The sequence below is a fragment of the Lobosporangium transversale genome (genome assembly GCF_002105155.1).
Source record: "Lobosporangium transversale strain NRRL 3116 chromosome Unknown BCR41scaffold_48, whole genome shotgun sequence".
Taxonomy (NCBI): Eukaryota; Fungi; Mortierellomycota; class Mortierellomycetes; order Mortierellales; family Mortierellaceae; genus Lobosporangium; species Lobosporangium transversale.
In genome coordinates, this window is record NW_019029026.1 from 215,550 (window position 1) to 236,090 (window position 20,541).

Here is a 20,541-nt window from a genome sequence, read left to right on the forward strand (position 1 = left end):
ATATACTACTTATTATTATGACCTCAAGCTTTTTTTTTAAGGTTTTAAGGTTTTAAGGTTTTAGACTATTCAATCACGGCCAATGCGCAACAGACAAGCATGGCTTTTTTTTTTTTTTTTTTTTTTTTTTTTTTTCCTTTTCAAAAATAATAAATAATTTATTGTACAGAGCTGGGGCTATATTCCATAATTTTTTTTTTTATACCGAATTGTAAAAAAAAAAAAAAAAAAAAAAAAAAAAAAGAGAAAAAAAAGAGAAAAAAAAAAATGAATACATGAGTGAATGAGCGAATGCACAAGAGATAATAAATTATGAAAAAAGAAAAAAAAAAAAAGCCAGAGAGAGAAGTACAGGATGAGAGAAGAGAGGATGAGAAATATCGACAATTCGGATGCGGACATAGAGATGAACGATGAATGATAAAAAAAAAAAAAAAAAAAAAAAGGTATAAAATTAGAAAAAAAAAAAAAAAAAAAAAAAAAAGAGAAAAAGTCAGGTCAGTGAGGAAGGCATTGAAACAGTAGAAAACGAGAGAGAGAGAGGATATAAAAATGTCCTCTTTTTTGGCCCGCGGGACTGGAGGAAGGTCGCCAATCTTTTTTTTTTTTTTTTCCTCTCTCTCTCTCTCTCTTTTTTTTTTTTTCTTTTGTTTTTGTTTTGTTTTGTTTTGCTTTGTTTTTTTTTGACTTCTTACAGGAATCCAGATTCGAATAGCAATCGAGTGATTTTTTCTTCCTCTCCCTCCCTGTTATCGATTATTCATATCATAAAAAAAAAAAAAAAAGAAAAAGAAAAAGAAAAAGAAAAGAAAAAACATTGACGAATTGGTCAGAACTCCATCGAAACCCAGAAAGTAGATACTCGCTTTATCTTTAAACAATCGCCGTCATGACGAAAAGCGAAAGGAGGGAATGAAGGAAATCGGATGTAAAAGTATAAAATAAAAAAAAAATAAAAAAAAATAAAAAAAAACGCACCTTGGTTCCAATGCAACGCTCATCTCATGCAGGTCCTGAACTGATTTGGCATGATCTAATCCTTTCCGGATATATGTCTGGATCTCTTGCACAACCGTCAGGCAATAAGGCACCGATTGGTATTGCTGAATCTCCCGGATAACCTCTGCAGTGCTGACTCGCTTATAAAAGTTGATATGTTGATCTGTACCCTTTAAGAAATCCGGGTTACCATCCTGAATCATCACTAAATCTGTTAAATACACACCCACAAAAGGAACGCACGGTGGGTTGGCGGAATGTAGCTCCTGTCGGTAGTCCCGATAGCTCTTTGCTGGACTTGTCATCTGCTGTAGCTGTGTGAATGTATTCATGACTCGATAGGGAATCAATTCCCATGTCCTTCGCAGTCGATGAACGGGTGACAATGCTAAAGCTGCTGTAGTGGAGTACAGCATACTAAAGTTGTTGAGCAGACGCAGTTTCTGTTTATAAATATAAATAATATGAAAAAATAAAGAAAGACATGTACAAATAAAAAAGATAAATTTGCCTTCAGTATTGACTAATTTGATTCTTTAACCACCACATATTGCAACCAAATAAGCATATATATATATATATATATCTATCTTACCTCTGCAACCGTAATCAGGTGGCGGATGATGAGCGCACGCTTCTTGATGTCCTTCTCACTCAATACAATTTCATTGATCCAATTGGCATACAGATTGCTGGTCTCGATCATCTTCTTAATGTTAGCGGCCCTGGCCGCAATCTCTGGGTCAGTACTCATCCATGCATTAGCCAAACACTCGACTGGTTTGATCTTATTATACTGATTGGCTTCCATGATTGTTAGCTGTCGTGCAAACTCTAAAGGATCCAGGTCCATAAAGCGCACACGCTTTAGGTTCCTTGGCGTGATCGGCTGTGGTGCCTGTGTCGTCAAGTTTAGGACCATTTTACGGAAAGAGCCATCCGATGTCTCACGCCTCTCTACTAATTTGATCAACTGTACAGCTGCAAAACTCATCGAATCCCGCAAGATACCCGATTCCGCAAATTCTTTGATCTTTGGCAAGATTTGTCGATCTTCTTCTTCATCCTCCATGTAATAGTTCTCAAGCCATGACTTTATGATATTGAATACTCTCAATCGAATCGGTGTCAACTTTCGATCTGTCCAAATCACCATTTCGTTCGCGTCTAAACCAGGGGGTGGCGAGATAGTGATACGGTGAAACAAGAGTGCAAAGAGTTGACTAGTCGACGCAAACGAGCGATAAGTGAGCAAGAACGTCTGCACAAAGTTCGCATCATAGCCGTCATGCACAGTTAACCTCTCCACAAGGGCCGGTAAAGTGCCACCTCGTACATGGCCCTCCATGTTGAAAGAGATGTCAGTAGGTGAGTAGTCGTGGCCCAAGTACCAGGGAGTTTCGACTGCCTTGGCTGGCTTCGGTGTGGGTGCATCTTCACCCAGCATCTTTTTCAGCTTGGCGCCCCGAGCATCGGCTTTCTGTGACATGGAAATGCTGGGGCGGGATGTTGGCGGCATGATTTCGAGGGGAGAGGAGGGCGTAGGTTGTGAATAAGGATATGCGGTCGAATTGGACCGGACCGTGTATTCTGTTCCTGGCGTGGTAGGCGCGGAGAGGCCAGAGGCGGATGAACTGGATGCTAAGGACGATGGACGGGAATCAGACCGATTGCGTGAACTCCTGACTGTTTCGCTCTCTATGTCCGAGTCCCGAGCCAAAAAATAATCATCAATCTCGCTTTGACGATGGACACTACTGGCTGTATAACTAATACCACTCACTAGTGTGGAGCTAGCCTCAGACACGACTCGAGGGCGCATAATCTTCTCTGCCTCGTCATTCTCAGCTGCAAGTGAGCGGGCTGCGGATGTCAAATCCATGACAGATGTCTCTGCAGTTTGAATGGCCTCCAAGGCCATCTCTAAAACCGTCGTCTGTGCCATAGGATCTGTTGCCAATTGAATCGCCATTACAAGTGCAGCCACATTGTTGTACAGAGCTTGTTTCGAAACTCGGACATCCAAAAAAATGTGATCTTTGATAGCTGGATGATCAGCCAGCACTTTGGTGTAGTACTCACTCACTAGTGTCAACAAAGATCCGATTTGAGAAATAGTCTGCTGACATTGTGCCACTAGCTGTGATGACTGGGCTGAGTTCATGATAGCAGAGCCAGAGAGTGGGCGCGGATTAGGTGCTGCGCTACTCATCCCAAAGCTCATGCCTTGAGGGCTTTCCAGGATTTTGTTGACCTGAAGCGAGAGAAGAGAAATAGCTTTGCAAGCGCTCTTGCAATAGTAGTCCAATTGAGTCAAGACACCTGCTGATCCCAGTGATCTTCGATATGGGATCTTTTCGGAGCCTGCATCAATCGAAGGTCGAGGTCCATTGCTGGAGGGGGCACGAGTCAGCTTCATGGGCTTAGACTCGATTGGTATGTCAGTATCGAGAATTAGCTTTGCATCCACATCATGGACTGTAACACCAAGGGCCTGGGCCATTGTGATGTACTGGTTGACAGCATTCGCAACGTCGTCTGCATCAGCCCTCATCTTCGCTAGAGCGCCTTCAGCAGGCCATACACTAGAGGCCATCTTTGAAGAGAGCACAAGTCTCGAGAGAGCAGCCATGATTTGACGGTGATGGATCTTGAGTGCCCGATGTCGTCGAATTGGGGCCGCGTCCTTGTCAATCGTCCCTGAAGCATAAAGCATTACCCTGACAGACTCGACCACATGTGATGCTTGAATCTGGTAGTAGGGCTTGTATCCACATTCTGCAGACTGGATTAGGTTGTGCAATGTACCAGAAATGTGCTCTGCAAGAGAAGCCCATGTAGGACCAGATTCGAAGGGATTGGGCACTGCTGGTAAGGGCGGTAAGCCATTCACCTGATCAATCGGCGCACTGAGTGTAGTTGAGGGCTTACGAACGCTTATTGGTTGAGGTTGGTTCGAAGATTGTTGACCATCTTGCGACACTGGAGAGCCTGCTCTTGTCTAGACCATGCAAAAGCGATAGGAAAAAAAAAAAAAAAAAAAAAAAAATCCATAATATTAGGATATTTGAAGAAAGGCGAATAGGAGGACAGGTAAGGCAGGTATGGAGGTATGTCTGCTCCACACAAACATATTTATAAACAGAGCACAAACATTCCATGAGGAAAACCATAACCATGTCAAAACACATAAATTTGAACAGCAACCCCGTATGTTGTTGTTAGTTATCGGATCATTCCCCATCAGAACGAAGGATGGTTGAGAGTAAATATGCAAGCTCCTTTTTTTGCTTTTTCATGCTTTTCATGCTTTTCATGCTTTTCATGTGCTGCATTTCAGTTTCTGGTATTATCTTCAAGCATGCTGCTCTGAACCTGTACGCACATGCCAACTCTTCTAGCCCATGTTTTTTTTTTTTTTTTTTTTTTTTTTTTGGTACTTAATATGCTGTTGTCTATATGCATATTAGCCAATGTCATGTCTATATCCATCTCTGATACTTTATAAACTAACGAACGACCTGGATAAAGAGCAAATGACAAGGCAAGTTCAGGATAGGACAACACTTGGTAAAAAGCTCTCTTTTTTTTTTTTTTTTTTAAAAAAAAAAAAAAAAAAACTCAGTCCTGAGCTTCTCTCTTGTCATATCATAATCTTTCATTGCGCTCTTTGTGCTGATAGGAAAAAATAAAAAAAATATTCCCTGTTCATTTTTCCGCTTGCTAAACCCAGGACAAGCTCCAAGTCCCATTTCTAATCCTTGTCCGTGTTTAGGCACATGCCAATAGACAACAAAACAATTTTTTTTTTTTTTTTTTTTTGTGCATCCATAGTTACCAGCTCCGCCCCAAAGCTTGCATTCCTCTTTTTTTTTTTTTTTTTTTTTTTTTTGCTTAGGTCATTCATCCTAATCATATAAATGTTCCCTTGCATGATCAATCAATAAATAAAGCAATAAACACTTACAGGTACTGCTGATGCTTGCCAAGAATTGGGACGCGTAGACCCTCCGCGGCTGTCAGTCTCAGCTGGCTCAAGAGCATGAGTATGACTATTATCACTACCACGGCTACCATTGTTAGTAGTGTTTTGGCTTTTGTCTATAATCTGCTCATGCTCTTGTACATCTTTTAGGCCCCCCTTTTCATCTGTTGGCGAAGAACGAATTAATGTTGGGCTATGCTGGGTAGTCGAAGTAGCTGTAATCATGGGTTCGAGATTAGGCGATGGCCCTTCAGCCGTAGCAGAGTCTGGAAGCACATTTCAAAAAGATGGGACGCGCGGGTACGTCGGAGATGGTATAAGAAATGACGGTAATAGTAAGAATGGTAATAGTCAATCCATCAGTAATAACAATAGTAGTAGTGTTAATAATAATAATAATAATAATAATAATAATAGTAATAGTAATGATAATACAAAAAGAGGATCCTTGTCCGTTAATGAGATGTGTTTATGGATGAGTAAATGTGTATATCAATGTCCGTTGTTCATGTTATTGTTGACAGGTCATTTTTGGGTCAAGTCGAAAGTGCCAGTGCGCATATCGCACACATCGCAAATCAGCATCGGATGACCAACCATGTCACAACTCATGAAGACATTCAATAAATCAAAATAAAATACTCAATAAAGAATGGCACAAGAACACAAATAACGCGAACTTTAGTCCGATTTCTTTGTGTATCGGAAGACAAAAAAAAAAACTCGCCATGGGAAAAAACACGGTAATGATAATGATAATAATGATAATCCCACATAAAAAAAAAAAAAAAAAAAAAAAAAAAGTGCATTGGATCATATTGTTTCGTATTGATGCAGACTTACCAGCACGATAGCGATGAGGAGATAAAACCGATGGATTAGAAGATGAAGGAAGGGATGTGATCGTTGATGTAGCTGTAGATATGGACGGAATAATCGCATTGGTGTGTGCACCAGGCGCTGTGCCGGTTGCAGAAAAGGCTGAGGATGATGATGATGATGATAATAATGATGCATTGACTCCATTGCCAGTTTTACTATTGCTGCTGCTGCTGCTGCTGCTGTTGTTGCTGTTGAAGTTGTCCTGTTGTGAATGTCCTGCTTTTGAGGATGGCGTAGGAATGGACCAGGATGATGCCCCTGTCCGGGTATTAAAGTAATATAGCTGACCATCTGGTGTTGCCTTGGGTAGCCAGAAATCATCATTACTCTATTTAATATTTTTACCATTATTAGAAGTAGCATTACATGATCAAGCAAGATGATATGCGAGATCCGGCAGTCCCATGAATTATTAAAGGCAGGGGAAAAAGATGATGTTAGTTCACCATCCTCTTCTTTATCCTTCATGCGTTTGTAAGCACACATTAAAAAAGAAAAAAAAAGAAAGACCTCAACACAACACCCAACATAACCAACATTACTACCAGCAAAGGTTTAAAAAAAAATAAAATAAAATAAAATAAAAAAAAAAAAAAAGGAGAGGCACAAAATACATCAGCATGTTTATGTCTGAATGGAAAATAAAAAGGCCGAAGGAAAAAAAAAAAAAAAAAAAAAAAAAAAAAAAAATGCTTGCCTGGTCATCCTGTGAGTCCTCGTCCTCGTCCTCGTCCTCGTCAGTGTCAGCACTGTAGCTGAGACCTAGTTCATTCTCTAGGTCGGCCTGAGTGATCTCCTCTACAAAATTAGATGGAAACCAACCACGGCTATCGTTACAAAAGCCATACCACCAGCCAGATTCCAGTTGGGCCACTACCTGAATCAGATCATCCTTTTCAAATGAAAGTGAGATAGTGGTTGTGTCTGTGGACCGATAAGGGTAAAGTGCCTTGACAACAACAAAAGGATATGTCTCTTCTGAAGACGGAGGGAACTCTGGTTGGGATCCTTCCGTTGTCGTAATAGTGGTGGTACCATCTAATGCTGATGGTATTGAAGCTGTTGTTGCTGCTGTTGCCGCATTTGCTGTCAAAGAAGTTCTTTCTGTCTCTATTGCGTGAGGCATCCTGACAGTGTCCATTGAGAAAAAGAAGGAGAGGATGAAGAGAAAGTGGGAGTAGAATGTTGTTGAAACTTGGGAGAAACTGGGCTAAAGAGGTAAGAAAGAGAGAGGAAGGATGGTGTATATAGAAGAGTAAGGGTGTAAGGATTGATTACAAGGTTGATAAAAGTACAAGTAGACACACTATCACAATAATAAGAAGAGGGAAAAAAAAAAAAAAAAAAAAAAAAAAAAAAGATTGAAGAAATGAGTTTTTGGTTGGAATGATTGAAATGAGAAGAAAAGAAAAAGGAAAGAGGAGGAGGAGGTGGAGTGAGTAGGGTGAGTGAGATGATGGCGACGAAGAGGATGGACGGGTGAAAGAACGAGTGGATGTAAAAGGTGCAGGGCAAGTGTGCGATTTTGTTTTTCGTGTTATTAACCCAATTAGGTTCTGTCAAGAAAAAAAAAAAAAAAAAAAAAAAAAAAAATGTCGAGTGATTAAATGGGAGGGCCAGTCCTCGATACATTTATTGATCAAACAAAACTGCTCTCTGCTATTTTGCTATATTTTACATTTCTCTCATGAACAAACAACAATGTGTCAAATGCGGTTAACTGGTTTGCTCTTTTTCATTTTGCATTCGAGCATGGTCCACAATGTTTCTGAAAAACATTAGCAAAATTAGGTTATCTGAATAACACGATTCAAATGAATCTTGGTCTCAAGTGAGCATTGTTTTTATCCACTGGCAATGCCCTTCTTCTTTTCTTTTACGAAAGAGTAAGGACGACATTGGCCCACTTGACCCTCTCTATTAGCCAATAGGTTCATCCTCTTCGCATTGCTTTCTGGGATGATTCGAAGAGAGTGGAGGAGAGAGAAATGTAGTATAGACTAACAAAAAAAACCCCCCATCTCAATCCTTTCTTATACGTTCATGTGCAATCACCAGAATGAAATATTGTCCAGTAATCACAGTTCATGATTCAAGATCCTGCATGCTCTAAATAACTGTTGGACCATGACACTTTATACTTCCTCTTCTTTTGATTTTTTTTTTTTTTTAAATGTGTTGAGTATTAATGAGTTCTTGATATTGTCTGTGCTCTTGCACTTTACCTTTATTCTTGTTTGATGGGACAACTTCTAAAGAAGCACGACCGATTCAATATCGTCATGTCGAACTATGCATTAATGCACATTTGTATGAATACAATAAACAAACGGAAAGCAAAAACTTGAGCCATCATGTTTGTATTGTTTCTTTTCTCTTCCTTCTCTTCCTTCTACATTTATCCTCATGAAGAAAATCAAGACGGAAACGAACCCTCCATCCTGTTCACTTTCTTTTGACACGTGTGCACCACAAGAGACCATTATCATGAACATATTCCTATGAGCATATTTTTCTTCAAACAGAGGAAAAACACTTTTTTTTTTTTGTTTTTTTTTTTTCTGAACCACATTACACATCGTCAGGAACATTGAGCCGAATCACATTCATTATGCAGGTCCAGTTCGATTGTAAAATTATAGTGCTTCATGAAAGATCCCTCATTGGTGACTTGTTTTCATTGTTGCAACCACATTTCACATTTCGCTTTCAATAAAAGAATTATAATCTTATTCTTGTTTAATGCTACTATATTACTATATACAAATGATGATGACAAGTTCTATGGTCCGATGATATTTTTTTTTTGCATGACAAAAAGAAACGACGCCAACCAAATCCATCTCTTTTTTTTTTTTTTTTTTTTTTTTTTGTTCACTATTGTCCGACTTTTTACTGCTGAACCTTGGAGAAGTAAGGGGTCATGAACTCAAAGAAGGCGAACTGGCTAGGTTCTGTTCCGTATCTGTACACGAAGCGGGAAGCCAAGTACGAACCAAAGATGGCGCGCACATAGTTCTCAGGGACACGCTGAATCAAGTTATCAAGTCCAACCTGCTTCAACAACATGTTAGGGAAAGCCTCCTCCAAAACGACCTTGCGAAGAGCCAAGTTATCCCAGAGAGAGGTGTGCTGCAAGTTCTCATTCAACTTGACAATCGCCAACGACAATTGATCCGACAAGATCGAGCGAGGAATCTTTGTGCGTTGGTGCTCTCTCCAGAGGGCCTCAAACTCGAGGTGAGCGTTGCGCTCAATGATCGTCTGTACCTCCTTGACATACTCCTCGTAGAAAGCAGGGGTGTGTTCGGGTGTCACCTGCATGTGCTCAGCAAACTCCTCATCTGTGAATGCCAAGGCAGCCAACACCTCCAATGAGGATGAAGTCACACCTCCCTTGTTGGCAGAAGCGTCCTTGAACACAACAGCGCCAGCGCGCTCCAGACGGAGACGAGCCTCCTGGGTGAAGAACAAGTTGGCTCCCTCAACAATGTACTTGATGCGGGGGTGGTTCTCAGCATCCAACAAACGGCTAACGTTCTGAAGGTCAACGGCCTCAGGGCGACCACCACAGGGAACAAAGACATCGACATCGACCATCGAGTTCAAGTGGAAGTTGTTACGGAAGGAAAGACCATCATCAATGATCTCACCAGAAGGCAGCTTCACATTGGCCTCATCAACCAACACACGGAATCCCTTTGGCGACAGCTTCGAGACATCAAAGTTTGAGATCATGAGACGGTTTTCAGCCAAACGAGCCAACTCTCCGCGGTTAATGCCCTCGGGGTCGTACAAAACTCCGGATCCATCGACAATACCGCAGGTCTTGTCCTTCGAGATCTTGATCTCGTTAGAACCCAAGTCACCGTCAGGGCCTCCAGTCTGGAGCTTGCGGCAGTTCTCCTCCTTGAGTCCCAACTTGCGGTAGATACCGAGGACATATTGGTGAACAGAACGAGTGGTCATACCATAGGTATCGTGCGGAATACCTCCCAAGGATTGCGATTTGCCAGTAGTGAAGGCCTTCCAGAACGACGCACCACGCTCGCGGGCATGAGCAGATGCCCAGTCCATGTAGTCAGCTGTACCCTCATCAGGACCAAAGAAGAGAATCTCTGGCTTCTTGTACAAGTCAACGATGCGCTCTTTGATTCCAGGGGTCTCACCAACGATCAAGAGGTCAAGAACTGCATCAACATACTTCTCAAAGGCAACCAAAGCCTTATCCTGCTGGTTGACGTCCAAGAGAATGGTACCCTTGGAACCACCTTCGGGAATATCCTTGTTCTTACGCTGCTGAGTGTTGGCAAGAGCATAGTTCTCATCGAACAGTGAGCGCAGGTTGATAGAGTAGGCTTCACGGTTGCGAGAGCGAATGATACGGATACCGCCACGAGCAACATCGCGGAAACGCAAGTGGAAACCACGGAATTCGGAGCCGATGACCAAGAACATGCCATAAAGCTTGGTAGGGTACTCAATCTCGGGCAAGAATGATGGGTCCATGCGGAAGGAGAGAGCGACCTTAGTTGGCTGGTAAAAGTTTGTCTTCAAGACGTGCTTATTGAAGATCAAGAACGACTCAAAGACCATGAGCTCATGAGAATTGGAGGTTGTGCGCTTGATCTTGTCATAAAGCTCCTCATCGGTCAAGACATTGTCAGTCTTGAGACGCTGGTATGAGAGAGTGGGCTGAAGCGAGTTGACAGCGGGGTTGACATAGTGGATCATAGCAAAGTTGATGTAAAGCAGCTTGACGAGCTCAGGATAAGTCTTGATAATCTCGAGAATATAATCACGTGTGAAAGTGTCGGTACGGAGACGCTTCTTCATCTTGGTCAAGACGTCCTGGTGGGTTGGGTTGCTGCCATCCAGGATGTTGACAAGAGAGACATACTCGTTTCCGAGACGGTTCAAGAAGTGCTGAGCAAAGATCCAACCAATGTAACCATAGATGGATTCCTGCACTGACAACTTGTTGGTCTGGAAGAAGCTCTGAAGAGGGGTGGTAGGTAAGCAGTAGATGAGCGAAGCTTCCTTGATGATCTGGTGGATGGAGTGCTCAATTGGGGGGGCAGTCGACTTGGGGAGCTGGTTCAAGTAGAGAGTGACGATGGTGATACCATTGGAGAACTGCTCAACATATTTACGGGTTGAGTACAAATCGTAGTAGTGATACAAATCAGAGATGGCCGAGAAAAACGACTGTGTGGTCTGCTGCTTGTATGCAATGACGAGACGGCGCTCACGAGTGCCTTCGACCTCGAACATCTCAATAACAGGGCCAGTTCTGGCGAGAGCCAACTTCATGATATTAGAGTAGATCTCAAGGGTGTTCTCGGTGGCCTTCTCGAGGAAAGACTTGTCGGCAGTCTCACGAATGTCAGTCTCTTGCTCCTTGGTGGGCTTGGGATTGATAAAGTGGCACTGGCGGACAAAGTAAGTGCGAAGCTGAGTCGAGGATGAGGACGAGACCGTGCCCTTGGAGCGGTATGACTCCAGACGGAAGGCGCGCTCAGTGTTGCTGACATCAAGGTACTTGGTATCGATTCTAAAATGAAGAAAAAAAGAGAAAAAGATAAAAAGATAAAAATAAAAAAAAATAAAATAAAAAAAGGGACAACAAAGGGATCATTGATTAGACGCATATTCTACCAGTGCCTTTTCTGTTGTATTAAATCTGTTGCGGTCCTGCTCATTTGTCCATGCTTTTAGCCGCGGCTAATTAGTTGGTTGTTCTGTGTTTCAGATGGTTTACCTCTTCTCATGCTGGGGTCCATGGAGCTGCGAAACACCAGGGCGAGAGGTGTGGATGTAAACGGCACCCTCCTCAGTCTCACGCTCGAGGTTGATGTCAAGAGCATTGTCGTTCTTGGTATAAGCAAAGATCTTTGCTCCATAAAGGGCCATGATGTGGTTGGCAATGGACTCGACAGACTCAGAGGCAAAGTACATGTCATCAATACCAAGGTTTCTAGGATATTCCAAGAAGCAATTGAAAAAGATTTAATACGTGCAAAATTTCAATCACCGTCCAAGCTCGCTATTGTAACAGACCATTACGCCTTTTTGCTTTTTTAAAAAACAAAAACACTCGCTTACCCGTAGAACCAGGAGACCTCATTCTCAGCTAGAGCAGCAGGGATGAAGCCCTTCTCGCTCAGGTACGAGGTAACTTGGACCATCTGGTCGGCCTTTCCGGAGAAGGCATTCTCGATGTATCCAGAGATATTCTTGAGAGTTTGGGGCTGACCGTTCTGGGTCTCAGTAGTAGGAGCAGTCATGGTATATCTATATGAATGCGGTATTAAACAATGTCTATTGGTATGTATAAAAAAAAATAAAAAAAAAAAAAAATGCTAATGGAGAATGCAATGAAAAGAAGAAAGAAAGTATAGAGAGTGCAAGAAGAGAAGAGAAGAGAAATAGGAGTGAAGATGAGTTGGAGATGAACAAAGCAAAGATTAAAAGAAGTAAAAAAAAAAGAAAAAAAGGCCTTGCAGTGCGGCTTTTTATACGAACCCATGGAAATGATGGGTATACTCAGATCTTAAGGCGTTTGCTTGACTCCTTAGTTGCTTTGTGTTGGACCATCTGGAATGCGTTAGCAGTGTCATCTTGGGCTGAATGTTTAAATTGTTATTGTATTTGGTCACTCAAGTCAGCATTTCTTTTTTTTTTTTTTTTTTAGAAAAAGAGCTTGACTATTGGTGTTACATTTAATTGAATTGAATACAAGTATATACGTATTATGGTTTTCCCTGGGGATCGATTTCCTTTTTGAATTTCGTGGGAAGAACCAAAAAGGGGCAGACCGCTCAGTGTACCCATTCATTCACTCACTTCTTTGCCTTACTCCTTCACTCTCTTGCTCATCCTTACCTCTGTTCACTTACTCACGGATACACTCAGCTCCTAAACAACCTACCTTCCTATGCAATTATCTTTTTCTTAACTTCTGTTCCTCTCGTCGGCACTGCTGTCTTGTCAATTGGATGCAAGATGTGTCTTTCAAAAAGAGGCTAAGAAATTAAAATGCGGATAGAATTGTGGGGTAAAAAAAAAAAAAAAAGAAAAAATAAAGATTTAAAATATCGCTCTGGGCGCATCTTGCTCTGCACGTCAAAAATGGTATTCAAAAGCGACCTTGCAACTACCTCAAAGTATACATCCTCGTTGTATCGAAGCTGCCCATACTTACACTTTTCTTTTCCACGGATACAATTTGTATTAGCAGTATTAACAAAACAGTACTATCATGCCATGTAAAACCAATGTTTTTTATCCATAAATCAATGATATACAAATATTAATATCGAGCAAACAAAGAGAAAAGAACGACAGGATTGGGACCCATTTTTTACGCATTGGAACAAAGAAAAGAATCTACAAAAGCATGATACCCATTATTAACAATTATCTCTTTTTTTTTTTTTTTTTTTTTTTTTTCCATTTGCTCTGTGCCTGTTTTTTTACACTACGCACGGCACTGGGAAATGATTGGTTCGCGGACGCTGGATTATTTCTATCCCTTTGTTCTGTGGTCTTCCTTTCCCCATCCCCCATCCTCGCAAATCGCTCCTTCAATCTTCATCCAAAGTCTCTCGCCACGCAATCATAGTAGTGGATTATTTACGTACACAATAGTTAAAGACACACGTCACAAAAACTCTTATGGGTAGTAATTCTAACTGTGTATATTTTATAATGTTTATTGAATTAGCGGTTAAAATCCCTAGTCATAAAAGGAATGATGATGGTGCCATATCCCTTTACTTTGACACACATAGTTTTCCCACCCGACTTGCGCTTTTTTTTTTTTTTTTTTTTTCAGTCGCTTATGAGCAAGAGTAGCAAGAAAGACTCGAGTGGCCGTTTCTTTTTTTTTTTTTTTTTTTTTTTTTTGGCCATTCAATGATTTCAATCTCCACAAACCAAAAATTGAAAAATAGGTTCAAGCAAAAAACCAGCTTTTGGTCAGTGTGTTTATTACTGTTGGTGAAAGGAACACCAACAATAAACAAATCATCACCCCCATCTTCCCCACATTTTTTTTTTTTTTTTTTTTTTTTTTGGACAATAGAGCCTGCCTATTGTAAGAACACTGCATATAAACATAACTACGCACACAGGCATAGATACCACATTTAGACCGCGTGTACATTCTATAAGGATTGAATGTGATCAAGGATTAGGATAGAGCAAGTCCTGCTTTGCTAAAATTGGGCACAGTTGCAAAAAGAGATCCTGCAAAACTACAGTATTCACCGCTACAAATCTCATCTCGAATATGATTCAGATCTTACTAACGCTCGCTGATTTTTTTTTTTTTTTATTGTGATATGAAGCAAGCTTACTTAATGGCCTAGAAAAAAAAGAAAAAGAAAAAGAAAAAGAAAAAGAAAAAGGGGATGTACTGATGAGCCTAAGAGCAATCATTCGACTCTAGTCCTAGGTCTGGCTTCTAGTTCTAGGGAATGCAACATATTGAACCTCTCAGTTGTCAGTTATAGGTGTATTATTTATATATATATATTATATTTTGGACCGTCGCGCAATACACGTTTGTACCAGCACATTTTAGCGCAAATAGGGAGTAGTTTTTGCTTAGACCACTCTAGCCAACCATTCTTTTTTGTGTGTGGGGAAAACGACCGCGCATAACAGTGTCAACAAATAAGCAAATAAGCTGGAATTAAAAAATTATGAACGAACAGAAGGGATGAGAACAAATACAAACTACGATGATGGATCCGTGCCATCATTTTTTTTTTTTTTTTCTTTTCAGTCTGGCCCACAACCTTTTTTTTAATATACTCTGGCAAGAGAAATAAACAGCAATGAACGATTAAATGAGTCTTTATACTCCTAAAGTAAGGCCAAGCCCAATTGAGTTTGGCTCAGACTTGGTTGCTGACTCTTTTTCTCTCTTCATCCTCATGTACATGTATAGAAAGAATGAGCTATAGATGTACCATACCCTTTTTAGGACATTCCGCTTTGAAGCAATAAAGCACTTGAAGCCCCGCGTATTTTCTCTTTTCTAGGTCGTTCTCAATGACAATTAGGTTACCAAAAGCATAGCACCTCTTCCTCCTTCCTCTCTCCTTCTGGGGACCAAATGAGTTGGTGCTTAATGGTTCTGACTGACCAAATGTGAACTTACTTGAATATCATCTGTCTATATGTGTATATAGACATATTTATGTATATATACAATGTCGTTCGCTTATTCTCAGAGACAAGGATATTCACATTTGCAATTTTCGATTTCAAACAACATGAGCAAGAACAAGGACCAAAAAAAAAAAAAAAAAAAAGGCTTCTGAATCTCAACCTTGGAAGGCTGGAGGCGCTCTCTTTATTCTTGTGTACGCCCAAATTCTCTGTTTTGTTTTTGCCCGCTATTATTGTCGACCCTTTTTTTTAACAAGCGCTTTGTGGAAAGGAGGGAATGTCGGTCTAATCGATTAAAGAGAATGAAAAACGGCGATCTTATTCAATTCATTTTGATTTTTTTTTTTTTATTGAAAACAAGGTTTTTTCTTCACGCCGACATGACTTTTTTTTTTTTTTTTTTTTTTTTGTGGACATCTAATGATCGCCCAAAAAAAAAAAAAAAATACGCACCCGCACCCAATATGAAACTATTCTTGGCTAATTTCATGTTGTCCAGCTAGACTGCACATTTTACACAAAGTAGTATTTGGCAACAAGGAACTCTGTGTGTAGGAATTTTAACTGCCTATCCAATATATTGTAAAATATATTCCTTTTAAAATCACTGTCTGTGTGATATTTTTGGTATCAACCTCCCCTTTCCTCTGCTTCTCCTGATTTGAATGATATTGGGGGTCTCAACCATGCTGATTAAAAAAAAAAAAAAAAAGTTAGACAGATGTCTTTTTTTGCAGTATTCTCTCCAAAAATGTTGACTTCGAATTCCATTACTATGTTATGGGTCAAGCATGCCCCTCATTTATCGCCTCAATCGCAGGTAAAATAGCTCATAACCATTGCAGACTCTAGTTACATTCTCTGTTGCTCAAATTTGAAGTCGATCTCCGTCATATTCTCAGAAGCGGAGACTGATTCCATCGATTGCTAGCCAAACGGGTCTTCTCTTATGAATCTCTTGGTTCTTGCGTGGTCTCTGCCACATGTACTTAGAACATCGGAGACCTCAAAGTCCTTTCGAGCGACTGCGACAGTCAGTGACGAAATTGGCTTCGGTGGAGTATATATATGCTCTCTTCCTAGATTCCCTCTGTCATGCTAAAGTATATTGTTCGAATGGGGGAAGGAGAAGGCCATGGTTCAAAATGGCCTTCATGACCATCCTGTTGAACCAACAGTTCGGTCGCTGCTCTCAGCCTGAACTATAGGATTAAAGTCTTTTGCACTTAAGGCGGTCACTCTTCAATTCTAGATCGGAAAGTGTGCGGGAATCATATTGTGGGTGATTATGGAAAAAGAAGCGTTGAGCTAGGCATTCGCATTGGTATGTAGTCCAGACGCCATAAATATGTATACATCGTAGGCACGGACTTTTTTAAAAAAATGTATTCAAAGAATATAAAAGCACTATCAAGGACGAGCCTTTGTTGCTGTTTCTATTTTGTCAATTATGCGTTATATGCCTAATAGGATTCTTTTAATTGACTAATACAACCAAAAAGGGAAGAGCCTAAGCTCATCACCAGCCTGTGTAGCTTATGGGCATTGCAGTAACGCTCACTGACAGGCTGGGACCAAACTTGATATTTTAGAGGTAGGAAGTGAGATCCCTTCTTCCTTTTTGGTAACAACATCGACTTTGCATTAATTAAGTCTCTCTTCCTGCCTTGGTCACCCATTGCATGTATAGCACAAACTTTAATTTAATATTGATCAAAAATACGTTTCTCTGAAGGAAAAAAAAAAAAAAGTAAACGGGGTCCTCTTTCAAATGAAACTGCCTCCTTCTTAAATTGTCTCGAGAGTGAAACGAGCTACCGGCTCACAGACTCGCTACAGATGAAGAGGGTTCTTCTGAAGGTACTCTTCTAACGTGGTCAGCTTGTCATGAATGTTTTTGGTTGACCATTCGATACGCTCCCTCTCCTCTGGGCCAAAGTAACCGTATTCCTCCATAAAGAACATCTTGTGGCTGAAGATCTGGGCCGGAGTAGGTGTCAATACGCCCTCATACTCATCCACCGACAGCTGCTTATATTGGACGGTCTTGCCTGTTGCTTTACTGACCATCTCTGCCATTTCCTCAAATGTACGGCGCTCTGCTGCCGCATATAAGATTTTACCCTCAAATTTGTCTGGTTCCATAAGAATAGCACCCACAAACTTGCCTGCGTCGCCTACAACGTCGAAAAACGGGAACACACTCTGAGGAGAGGATACATTGAATATCGCAAAAGTTCCATCGTCTTGGGGTCGAGGAGCCAAATAAAACATGCCGAGGTTTTGGTAAAACATGCTTGGTGCGAAAAAGGCACTCTTGATGGAAAGAGAGCGAATATATTTCTCGATATCGGCCTTGACGTTGAGGATGTCCAAATCACGATATTTACCATGGGAGATATCGCCTGCGTGGCATAAAGTGGTGAAAATCATATACTGGGCACCTGCATTGACGGCTGCGTCTGCTAAATTCTTGCCTTGAATGATTTCTTTAGCATAGAGGCTGTCGTCAAAACTCGTGAAACTGGGGCTAAAGACAGTATGTGCGCCTCTGAAAGCATTACTGAGCGATTCTTTGTCATACAGGTCTCCCTTGACGACCTCAACTCCTCGCTCCTTCAAGGCTTGGGCTTCAGGTTTTGACGGATTGCGTGTCACAGCCCGGAGCTTGAATTGCTTGGATAGCTCTGGATGGTTGAGGACATAGTTGATAACAGATCCCCCTTGCTGGCCAGTGGCTCCGATGACTGCGAGGATTTTAGGCGATGGTTCCATTTTTTAGAAAGACAGTAGGGCTTTAAAGGATTGTTCTTGTTTCTAAGGAGGGTGTTTCAACTTGTAAATGTGTTAGAATTAGGATAGAGAGCGACGCGCGTTATGTCTCTTTAAATACTCAGCTGCTAAGTATAAGGACAATACATTCATGATGAATACAATATAGTAAGATCAAAACCAGAAATGACGGAGAAAACCCCTAGGGTCTTTGTGTAATACTCTCTCTTTTTTTTTCTTTTTCTTTTTCGGCATTAGATCTAGAGCGTGCGATCGGGCATATACAGGGTACCCCTTGTAGGAACTTTATTCAAGGAAGAGTAAAAAAGGAGGTTGGGTGGATGAACAGAAAATAGGGCCTACTGCTCTAGTAAGGGATGTTGGTCAAAAAGTGAAATTGTGTGAAATAGGTGATCATTTAACTTTTTTAGAACAGTATACCAACTTTTCTCATTTCTGCAACGGAGCCGAGCTTCATATTCTTATACCAGTTTTTGGGCCCATGACCAGCAACTGATTGTTCTACACTCTTTTTGATTGGGTTTGCTTAATAAAACTCTTGGAATTGAAAAGGACCGAAGCAAAAAGAACGAGCAGTACAGATCTTTGGCCTGAAAGCCAAATCCACGCGTCAAAATAATCGCCTCTTTCACTTGCAATTTCTTTGTGGTAGGCTCGCTCGTCACCAGTCCACCAGCCTAGGAGTCGCTTTGGGCAAAGCCAATCGTCTGTGCATTTGGGTTTGTGGCAGTGCCAAAGCCACCCTTGCGCATTTACGTGGGAAACCATGCACTTTTACGATCCTTCTACCTCCTCTCATTCATCCCAATAAAACCAATGACATCGGAAAAGTAATTACATGTTGTCTAAAGCGATGATCTCTTCTTCTTGAGCGAACTAAATCGTTATATTGAATGAGTGAAACCGCTGACTTTGTTGAATATGTCTGTCATGGTGTATTATAATATTCTACGCGAAAAATGTCTTTTTTTTTCACTCAGTCCCAAAAAGTCGCAGCTTTACACACGAACAGGCGACCGAGGTACTATGAAGCATCCAAATAAAGAAAACAAAATAAACAAAATAAATAAATAAATAAATAATAATAATAATAATAATAATAATAATAATAATAAATAGATGGCTCATATCCAGTAAGGACAAAAATTGATTTTTATTATTATTTTATTTTTTTTTATTTTTTGTTTCTGAATAAACAACTACGCAGGCGAATCTTCTCTCTACAATGGCGAACGTCGCCTCAAAACCGACAGGATCTTTGAGGCTCTTGGATCTGTGGATGAGCTCAACTCGAGTATTGGGTAAAATATTCTTTCTTACTTAATACATACATACATACATTTTCATTTTTATTTTATATACTTATTTCCTTTTTTTTTTATTTTTTATTTTTTATTTTATTTTATTTTTTTGATTTCGATTTCGATTTCGATTTCTTGGGTATGGGACCTTACCCCCATCAGGATTGCACATCATTATTGTGCAAAGTCTGCCAATGGTCTCGAGAGTCAATTGATTGAGGTAAACATAAAAGCCAGCCATTTCATCTAATCTTCATTCCTTAACTAAAAAGTAAAAAAAAAAAAAAAAAAAAAAAGCAAGCTTCGAAGAGTATAATAACGCGCGTACAAACTAATTTTTGCATCACGCATGCAATACCTTTAAACAATCCATAAAAAAAAAAAAAAAAAAAAGATCCAATGCAATCTTCAGGATATCGGATCAAACATCGCTACACCTAGACATGATGCTTCTGAGACTCAACTGCGTAAGGATCACTACGGGAAGATCTGAAAATTGGACGTAAAAAAAAAAAAAAAAAAAAAAAGAGGCTTAATTGTAATAGTTTCTGTTCGCCATCCTTTTTTTTTCCTTCTCTAATTGGGCCTTTAGATAATACAACTTTCGATGAAGGTCATGTAGAGACATTGGAACGTTGGATTGATGTGTTAGATTCGGTATGAATTTTTTTTTTTTTTTTTTTTTTTTTTTTCTTTCAAAAAGATATTGCAGTCTTACTTAATTTCTTAATATTCTAATTAAAAAAAAAAAAAAAAAAAAAAGCAACTTCCCCCACTTCGTAACTTCATCTTGCCATCCGGTGGTGAGTCTAGCATCTTTTTGCATCAAGCCCGTTCCGTAAGCCAAATGAAAGAATGTTTCTCATTTTGTACTTCACCGAGTATTCTATCATCTCTTTACGATAATTAATTCCGTCAACTTTAATAGATCTGTCGACGTGCTGAACGTACCACCATTCCAGTTGTCGAGGCTCAGGATGCGGACGAAACTGTGCTAAAGTATTTGAATCGGTAATGACATCCTTGGTTCCTTTTACCAATCATTTTTGGGTCGTTTATTTTATCTGTTTAAAAAAACGAAAATGAATAAGAAGAGACTTATATTCTATTCTTTGTACACTTTATTAGTTTGAGTGACTATCTATTTGCAGCTGCTAGATATGCAGCCAAGCACGATGGATTGCAGGAAAACGTTTACAAGAAAGCTAAGAGTGGTCGTGAGGCATCTGTGCAGACTCGCGCACTTTAGTACAAAACAAAACAAAACAAAAAAAAAAAAAAAAAAAAAAAAAAAAGAGCAATAAAATACTTGATACAAAAAATAGGACACCGTATAATGCCAGCCTTAATTTTATTTATCTTTATTTTTTATTGGTTTTCCCGAAATTCCATTACATTGAG

General features: G+C 40.2%; 4 protein-coding genes across 4 annotated transcripts; 1 reads left to right on the plus strand and 3 right to left on the minus strand.

Annotated features, from left to right (window-relative positions):
- Positions 1 to 137: 137 nt before the first annotated feature.
- BCR41DRAFT_361447 (ras guanine nucleotide exchange factor domain-containing protein) lies at positions 138 to 7,202 on the minus strand. The gene is made up of 7 exons (XM_022025535.1): positions 6,564 to 7,202; positions 5,828 to 6,194; positions 4,967 to 5,250; positions 1,595 to 4,000; positions 979 to 1,442; positions 696 to 746; positions 138 to 177 (listed from the first exon to the last, which is right to left on the minus strand). Exons 1-7 carry the CDS (start codon positions 7,005 to 7,007, stop codon positions 159 to 161), a joined length of 4,035 nt encoding a protein of 1,344 aa, XP_021877317.1. The 5' UTR covers positions 7,008 to 7,202; the 3' UTR covers positions 138 to 158.
- A 1,510-nt stretch (positions 7,203 to 8,712) lies between these two features.
- BCR41DRAFT_361449 (Glutamate/Leucine/Phenylalanine/Valine dehydrogenase-domain-containing protein) lies at positions 8,713 to 12,250 on the minus strand. Its single transcript, XM_022025536.1, has 3 exons — positions 11,972 to 12,250; positions 11,628 to 11,843; positions 8,713 to 11,420 (listed from the first exon to the last, which is right to left on the minus strand). The coding sequence occupies exons 1-3, from the start codon at positions 12,151 to 12,153 to the stop codon at positions 8,759 to 8,761; spliced, it is 3,060 nt and encodes a 1,019-aa protein (XP_021877318.1). The 5' UTR covers positions 12,154 to 12,250; the 3' UTR covers positions 8,713 to 8,758.
- Positions 12,251 to 16,879: 4,629 nt separating this feature from the next.
- BCR41DRAFT_312025 (hypothetical protein) lies at positions 16,880 to 17,821 on the minus strand (the record flags this gene model as incomplete). The annotated part of the gene is made up of 1 exon (XM_022021064.1): positions 16,880 to 17,821. One exon carries the CDS (start codon positions 17,819 to 17,821, stop codon positions 16,880 to 16,882), a length of 942 nt encoding a protein of 313 aa, XP_021877319.1.
- An 812-nt stretch (positions 17,822 to 18,633) lies between these two features.
- BCR41DRAFT_361452 (Adenosylcobalamin biosynthesis, ATP:cob(I)alamin adenosyltransferase-like protein) lies at positions 18,634 to 20,407 on the plus strand. The gene is made up of 9 exons (XM_022025537.1): positions 18,634 to 18,669; positions 18,820 to 18,860; positions 19,047 to 19,140; positions 19,303 to 19,360; positions 19,535 to 19,607; positions 19,733 to 19,797; positions 19,904 to 19,978; positions 20,069 to 20,151; positions 20,269 to 20,407. Exons 1-9 carry the CDS (start codon positions 18,656 to 18,658, stop codon positions 20,387 to 20,389), a joined length of 624 nt encoding a protein of 207 aa, XP_021877320.1. The 5' UTR covers positions 18,634 to 18,655; the 3' UTR covers positions 20,390 to 20,407.
- The last annotated feature ends 134 nt before the right edge of the window (positions 20,408 to 20,541 follow it).